Source organism: Pteropus vampyrus, unplaced genomic scaffold (genome assembly GCF_000151845.1).
Source record: "Pteropus vampyrus isolate Shadow unplaced genomic scaffold, Pvam_2.0 Scaffold7, whole genome shotgun sequence".
Taxonomy (NCBI): domain Eukaryota; kingdom Metazoa; phylum Chordata; class Mammalia; order Chiroptera; family Pteropodidae; genus Pteropus; species Pteropus vampyrus.
The window spans coordinates 15,225,682-15,234,050 of NW_011888788.1; the positions used below are offsets into that span (position 1 = coordinate 15,225,682).

At 40.9% G+C, this 8,369-nt stretch overlaps 1 protein-coding gene and 1 long non-coding RNA gene across 4 annotated transcripts in view; both read left to right on the forward strand.

The window, feature by feature from the left end:
- Positions 1–3,128: 3,128 nt before the first annotated feature.
- NAA20 (N(alpha)-acetyltransferase 20, NatB catalytic subunit) overlaps positions 3,129–8,369 on the forward strand; it is a 20,294-nt gene continuing 15,053 nt past the window's right edge. Inside the window, exon 1 of one of the 3 annotated variants that reach the window (XM_023537771.1) lies at positions 3,129–3,286. In XM_023537771.1, coding sequence (XP_023393539.1) covers positions 3,262–3,286 — 25 coding nt within the window. In that variant the 5' untranslated portion in view covers positions 3,129–3,261. The remainder of the gene's footprint in view (positions 3,287–8,369) is intronic. The other 2 variants (XM_023537773.1, XM_011370783.2) reach the window with 2 other exon arrangements.
- The window catches only part of LOC111746714, a 5,848-nt gene continuing 771 nt past the window's right edge, over positions 3,293–8,369 (forward strand). Inside the window, exons 1-2 of the long non-coding RNA XR_002783241.1 lie at positions 3,293–5,535; positions 5,704–7,234. This is a non-coding gene — a long non-coding RNA (uncharacterized LOC111746714). The remainder of the gene's footprint in view (positions 5,536–5,703; positions 7,235–8,369) is intronic.

Sequence of the window (8,369 nt, forward strand, 5' to 3'; positions counted from 1 at the left end):
TAAACTACATAAAAAGATGTCTGAAGTTCTTCAGGGATTAACATGATTTATTCCTGGATGGAATCTTGAGTGATTTGTTGCTTTCTTCTTTGTATATCTCTACAAGTCTTCCATTTGCTAAATAATGGGCATAAATCCCTTTTATTAAACAACACAGACTTTTTTTTTTTTAAGTGAAGAGTCCTAAGGGGTATTTTAAAAAACAAAATAAAACAAGTGCTGACGTGTAGGCTTTTCTGGGTGGAGTAAGATAATAAGAGAAAGGGAGGTGGCTTCAAAGGACCTGACTCTCTGAAACAAGCTGCTCATCTGGGATGTGAACAATGTGCCACGCACACTGACTGTGCTAACGGTTTTTGCCTCTCCCACACTCTACATTTCAAAGTTTTGAATCTTCAAAATGCAAAATACTTTATTTACTTTCTTTAACACACATTCAAATGGCAAGCCTTATTTCAGGTGCTTTACAAATATTAGCTATTTATACTTCATAACACAATGAGGTAAATACTATTATTACATACCTTTTACAGAAACTGAGGCACAGTGAAATAACTCAGTTGATAACATAATATCTATTTGTAAACTACGAAGGATGGCATGATTTTCTGTACAACCCATATGTCTCCTTTATTTACTGAGCACCTGCCAGGCATCCTGCGAGATGTTAATTCATTGGAAACTGATAACAGTTTAAAAACAAGTAGACAGAGAGAAAGGAGATCTAGCTTATGTTTCCAGGATGTTCTCTGTAATTTCCTCCACATCCCCGTGACCTGGCACACATTGCATTGCCATGTAGCTACAACAAGAGTTTTGATCTGTGACTGGAAATGATGATTCTGAATCATAACTTCTATCAGTGTTTGCAAACTGGTAGCCCACAGGAACCAGTGCCTGCACGGATTGAGTGTTGTCTTTGTGTTAAATCCACAGTGGTTTTTAAAAATCAAGATTGCTTTTATTATACTGTTACTTAAATAAGTACAAACATAAAGTAGTCATAAAAAAATAATGATAAACACTATAAAAACTTCACAACCAACAAAATTCAAATCAATATTCGTTCATCAGAAAAAGTATGAGACATTTTGAAATGACTTATAAAAGATGTCTGGTCAATTACATCTTTCCAGGTTAACTCTGCCTTTTATTGTTTTTGACCTATTTTACAAATCTGTAAGCTAGTAATGAAAATGATTCTTGTCTATAGAAATATAAATGCATCAGGTATGTCTAGGAGATGCAGTAGATTACCACTCTGTGGATATTGACAAGTTTTATACATATTTCTAAATACATATCAGCAAAATCCTGATTGCCTTGTGCATTTTAAATTCTCCTTTGAACAGGCTGTAACATCTTACTGGTCCTTTCATTAGTTAAATTAAAGAGTTAAAATCTTTGACAAATGTTCATTTTTTATTTGTATGAAAATAGTAATTTTACCTTTTCTAAAAATTATCCTTGTTTAACTTCATTTAATGTGGCACATTAGGCTTTGCTGTTCGAAAATTGCCCCTAAAATTTCTCCCTGTTTAAACACTTAGCAGGCAGAAGCTGAGTTCATGATGTCACATTTCTGCCCTGCTGGTACATTTGTACCTGTGGGCATGAGTTTGCAAGTTCCAGGGACTCTTACATGTGTGTTTACACTCACATGTCTATATTGTTGAAGATCTGGAAACGATGTTTGGATCTGATTTTGGATCTTGGAAGAGCCTTCTCATGGGCCTACCTACTCCCTCCTCCAAACCACCTCAGTAGTAGCTTGGGAAGGTAGGGGGAGAAAGAATCTCTAAGAGCAGGTAGGACATGCTCATTTCTCAGACTACACCTGGACTGTTTTATAAGTGGTGGCAGCCACCACCCATGGGGCTATTGAGTACAAAAAAATGTGGCTAGTGCCACTGACAAATGAAATTTTCAACTTTATTTAACTTTCATTTAAATTTAAATTTGAAAACTGATGTTCCATTCAGTCATTTGAAAACAGCATGATTGGAACTTTTTGGTTGTGTGAATCTACTTTTAAACCATATACTTTACGTATACATTTTATGAAATTTAAATACAGAACAAGTATTTCTCATGACAATTTAGTTCTTGGAGATAAATATGTGGCAAATATAAAATATACGCGATATAAAGGACTTTACCAAAAAAAAAAAAAGTAAAACTTTCCATTAATATTATTTTCTATTGATTATATGTGAAGTGATAACGTTTTGAAGAGGAATTTCCCACTTAATTGGCCAGCATTTCTAATCAGTTCCTTGTTTTCTGCTTCTGTAAACATACTTGCTACATAGAACAAAGATCTCCGGGTCAACTGAGAACTCATCCTCCCCTTAAGATATATTGCTTTTAGTGTTTAGACAGATGTAGCCCCTCTCTTTAAGATGTATTGATTTGGTGCTAGTTAGAAAAGATACATTGCTTTAGTGCTTGTTAGAAAATCCATGCTCTGTAACTGCCCGTAGCCCATAGCAATTTCAGGGGTCTGTTAATCAGCCCATTTCAGGGGTCTATTAATCAGCCCATGCCAACTGTAACTACGCAGGTATAAAAGTGAAATTGCCCCTTAGCTCCGGGTCCAGATTTTCAGAGCACTAGCTCTTCTGGGACCGCCGGCGTAATAAAACCGAGTTCTCTTTCTCTCTTGGTTACTTCTTGGCTTTTTGCTGGTCTGATTTTTGGAGTTTTGGGGATTTTTCCATAACAATTTGAAATATACTGGGTAAAATAAAATACATTATTAAAATAAATTTCACCTTTCTTATTTTGTTTTTAAACGTGATATTAGGAAATTTGAGATCCCATACAGAGTTCTCATAATGGGACAGGCCGCTCTGGACCATGAATCCTTCCACTTCTTATCACTTCCTTCCTCATTTACTAAGGGGCACCCAAGTGGTCCTGAATCTCGCTTTTCTGCTTTGGCTTCCTAAACCCGGCAGCTTTGTCTCTTTGCTAGATCACAATGCCCACTTTCTGTCGCTCCCATAGACGGGTTTGGAGGTTCTGAGGGCTAAGAGCCCGTGACCTGGCAATTTCTGGCTCGGGCCGCCAGAGGGAGCTGCGTCTCTGCGTGGTTGTTAGAGACTGGTGGCCCGGAAGCAGTTTTCCGCCCCACATCTGCGGCCGCTCGTTGGCGGACTTCCGGCGGAGCGGGCGGGAGGTTGTGGCGAGAGGGTTTCAGTGGAGAGGGCTTGGGTGGCGGCGGCGGCGTAATGACCACGCTCCGGGCCTTCACATGCGATGACCTGTTCCGCTTCAATAATATGTGAGTGAAGTGCGCCCTGGGCGAACACTTGGACAACGCCCCCTCACCCTGGGGGTCTGGGGAGCCAGCCCCGCCTAGCCGCCACTGGAGCCTCCCTGGGGGCCGCAGGGTCCGAAGCCGGTGCCCGGGGCGGAAGCACAGTCTTCTATGCGCTGACCTTGGCCGAGACTCTCACACTTCACCTCGCAACCCTGCGTGCTCATCAGCGCAGGCCGCCTTCCTCGGTGGTTGTCAGGATGTGCCGGGTTTTTAGGAGGTGGGGGACCGGCCCGCGCCCACGGCCGGGCGCCAGGCTCTGCTGCCTTCGGGCCAGTGACTCGGCTTTCTCTTCCGTGCGGTGGACATCCGCAGAGGTCGTTGCGAGATCAGTAGCTAATAGCTAAGTGTTTGAGAGAATATGTACATTGTGCAGCGTACCTGGTGGTAAGGGTTAACTTGTATCTCAGTGAGATAACATTGTGATCATGGCACTCCCCGCTGAAGTTCCTCTCTCAGGCGGGTTTACTTTTGCACCTCTCTTTGCTGGAGCTGCGCTCCAACCTGGACATGTTTTTTTCTGCTGTGCGGAGTCAGGGCAGGGGCCACATGCTGGTAAAGGTTGCACTTTCTTTAAATCCGAATTAAGTCAGGACCTGTGACTTGTAGGTACCATTTTTTCCTTAAAAAAGAAAAAAATTATGAAAATATCTGAACATTTAAAAAGTTGACAGAATTTTGCCGTGAACACTTATATAGACACATCAACTGGATTCTACAGTTAACATTTGCTACATTAGCTTTATCACACATCTGTCTATTGGTTCCATCACATATCTGTCGGTCTGTCCATCTGTTCGTCTTTCTACCGATCCCACATTCATCCATTCATCCACCCACCCACCCGCCAATCCCACATGGACTTTTAAAGACAAAGGGGTAATATGTGAAAACAGGACCAAGTGGTTCAGATCCAAGTGTCTGGAAGATGTAAAAAACTTGAGATTAGACGGCTGGAAACATCTCCAAGACCGGATGAGCCTTGAATTGTTGATAGTGATAAGGAAGTTTTGAAGAAGGAAATGGATGTTAAGGTGAAAGCTTGAGGTATAGCTAGATAACTGGGAGATGAGTGTGACTATAGTAGTGGGTTTCTGTAACTGAGTAGCCAGAGAGAATAAAGTGAGGACTTTGCTCCATTATTGAGAGGTTTAGACTCAATCCTGTGAGAAGAATTTTCTTTTGTGCGCCTCCCAGTTGAAGCAGCATAACTAAGGCAATTTGTATTGAGCTCTTGCTGTGCCCAGCACTGGCACTGTAATAACCCGTTTAGTCCTCACAATTCTGTGAGGTGGGTACTCTCATTATCCCCATTTTATGTATGAGTAAACTAAGGTACTGAGAGCTCAAATGACTTGCCCCAGGTGTTAGAGCTTTGCAGTGGGAGTGGGTCAAACAAGGAGATTGGCAGGAGAGCAGTGGTTCTTAGAGTGGTTCCTGACCACTGAGGAACATTTTGAAAATGCAAATTCCGGCTGTTTGAGAACCACTGCTCTGGAGCTTGAGCTCTCCAACACAGAGCTATGTGGCATGAGAGGTGATTAGAAAAGGTGTACCAGGCAGGTAAGCCATTTAAGAAGTCTTGGCAATACCCCAGAGATGACGACTTGACGAAGGCTTGGGTTTTGAAAGTGTAGGCCTAGGAGGCAACAGTGTGCCTTGAAGTTTCAGCAGTAGGAAAATGCCATGCCCCTTGGAGAATCACTTTTAACTGAAGATCTGGGAAGGGACAGCACTGTTTTATGTGAAAATGAATACAGCAGAAGGAAAGTAAGCATGAGCATTTACAATAGAACGTTAGATTTCAAAGAATCATCCAGCTAAGGCCTCTTCAGAGTATGCCAGTAGAGAAACTCCTCTTCCTCCTCATTTTCTTCTATTTCTCACTTTAATTAGGGCTTTTCATTAGAGAACTCTGGGAATCATGGTATTAGGATGTTGTAGCAGGAATTGAAAGAAGCCATTGATGTAGAAGCATTAAAATTAACAAATATTTTATTCTTGGAAAGTTATTTGTGTGCCTGTTTATGTGGCAGTGTTGGAACACAGCAGTGAACAGAAAAAAAATTATCTTTATGGAATTTACATTTTAGAGGGAAAGGCAAAATAAAATACATGTAGAACTTAGTGTTCAGTACAAAGGACAGATGAGAACAGGGAAGGGAAATAGGAAGTGAGTGAGGATTCAGCTCTAGGTAGAGTGTTTAGGGAAGGTGTCAGTGAAGAAATACCTAGGGGAGATGAGGAGATGAGTCATGTGGATATTGGGGTTAGGAACTTCCAGGCAGAGGGAATAGTAAGTGCACAGATACCTCTCAGACAGGAGGATAGGCCAGTGTGGATGGTGCAGAGTGACTGTGGGTGCAGAGTGTTTAGGGAAGGTGTCAGTGAAGAAATACCTAGGGGAGATGAGGAGATGAGTCATGTGGATATTGGGGTTAGGAACTTCCAGGCAGAGGGAATAGTAAGTGCACAGATACCTCTCAGACAGGAGGATAGGCCAGTGTGGATGGTGCAGAGTGACTGTGGTTGTGAGAGGATGAGGTCAGAGTCAAAGGGCTAGATCTTGGAGATGCTAGCATAGGACTTGGGATTCTCTGCCAAGTGCACTGAGATACCCAGGTGGAGAAGTCAGGTGGGCATCTGGGCATGGGAATCTCAAATTTAGGTTTGGGCTAAAGATAGAAATTTTGAGGTCAACACTATGTTGTTGGTATTAAAACCAAGAAACTAGGTGACCTAAGTCAGTGGTCCCCAACCTTTTTGGCACCAGGGACTGGTGCTCCCGTGAGAATCTAATGCCTGATGAGCTGAGGTGGAGCTGAGGTGGACAGGATGCTAGCACTGGGGAGCAGCTGCAAATACAGATGAAGCTTCGCTCACTGGCCCGCCTCTCACCTCCTGCTGTGAGGCTCTGTTCCTAACAGGACATGGATAGTTACTGGTCCACGCCTGGGGGTTGGGGACCCCTGACCTAAGTGATGGAGTGAGTGTAGATAGAAAGAGGCTCTGGGATGGTGCTCTAGGGCATCAAGTGTCAGACAGAGTGAAGACCTACTGGCCCAGTGAGGTGGAAGGAAAACCTGATGGTGGGATCTTGGAAGCAAGCAAGGAGAGTATTTCAGGTGGAGGGAGTGGGGAACTATGTCAGGAGCCGCTGATGGCTAATTATAAAGCATATTTGTACATTTCTTCCAGAAGGGAGAGGAGAATTGTTGGAGCAGGTTCCTGGGTATTGAGAGGTGGTGAAATAGTTTGTCTCTGGCAATGTAATTACATATGAAGAATGCAAGCACGGATGTCCTTAAAGCACAACCATCTTAGTCCCTATAGTTTGGCTGCTTGCACTTGGCTTTACACTGCTCATTTAGGTAAAGCAGCCACAACTGAACATCACTTTCTTTGTTTTTCAATTCTCTGTTAATGGTTTTGGCAATTTCATAAAGAAAAATACAAGAAAAAATGACTTGGAAAATTATTGTTCTAGTAAATTAATTTGATCATTAAGTCTATTGGCTAGCAAAGATCAGATGACCCCCTAAGGATTGATGATAAATGTCTGTCTTTTAATTGCTTGTTTTGAATGAAAAAGTTAATTGTTACCTTTCAGAGAAAGTGCTGAGCAGTGTCTGCCTATAACACCAGTTGGTATTATTTCTCCCTTTCCCTTAAGCAGTATTCATATTTAAGCAGTATTCATATTTTTAACAAGAGTCTTTCTGTATAGCAGGAAAATCAAAGTGGGCAGTGTTTTTATTCACCCAGAGGGACTGATCATGCCTTATCTCTACAACCTGAAAGCTCTCTTTTCTACTTTTAGGCTTTGATGTTAATTTTAACTTGATTTCATCTTTAATTTAAAAAGTTAAATTTTGGAGGTATAACATTGGTTAATAACATTATACCTTTCAGGTTACAGCATTCAACACTTGTGTACTCTGTTGAATACTCCTTACTCAAAGTCTAGTTTCCTTCTATTACCATCTATTTGACCCCCTCTACATACTTTCCCCTCCCCTACCCCATTTTGCCTTTGGTAGCCACCATTCTGTTGTCTGTATCTATGACCATCTGACTTATTTCACTTAGTATAATACTCAAGATCCATCCATGTTGTCACAAATGGCAATGTTTCATCCTTTTTTTGGCTGAGTAGTATTCCATTTTACATATATACCACATCATCTTTACCTAATCATCCATCGGTGGATGTTTAAGTTGTTTCCATGTCTTGGTTATTGTAAATAATCCTGCAACAAAAATGGGGGTACATGTATTTTTACAAGTGTTTTTATAATTTTTGGGTAAATACCCAGAAGAAGAATTGCTGAGTCATATGGTAGTTCTGCTCTTAATATTTTGAGGAATTTTTGTTTTCTCTAGTAGCTGCATGGATTTACATTCCCACCAATAGTGTATGAGAGTTTCCTTTTTTCCCACATCTTCTCTAACACTTACTGTTTCTTGTCCTTTTGATAATAGCTATTCTGACAAGTACAAGGTGATACCTCAGCGTGGTTTTGATTTGTATTTCCCTAATAACTAGTGATGTTGAACATTTTTTCATATGTCTGTTGGCAATTTGTATGTCTTCCTTGGAAAAAAGTCTATTCAGGTCCTCTGTTCATTCTTTAATTGGACTGTTTTTTTTGTTGTTGTTGCTGTTGAGTGGGTTTTTTTTTTTTTTTTTCATATTATCCCCTTATTAGGAGTGTCGTTTGCAAATATCTTCACCCTTTAGGTTGGTTACGTTTTTGTTTTGTTGATAGTTTCTTTTGACTTGCAGAAGCAGTTTGATGTAGTCCTACTCATTTATTTTTGCTTTTGTTTCCTTTGCCTTTGGGATCAAGTTCACAAAAACATGCCTGAGACTGAGGTCTGTAAGCTTAGTGCCTATGTTTTCTTCTATGTATTTTATTATTTCACGTCTTGCAGTCAAGTTTTTATTCCATTTTGAATTAATTTTTGTGTTCGGAGTAAGATAGCAGTCTAGTTTTATTCTTTTACATATGGCTGTCCAGTTTCTCCAACACCATTTATTGAAGAA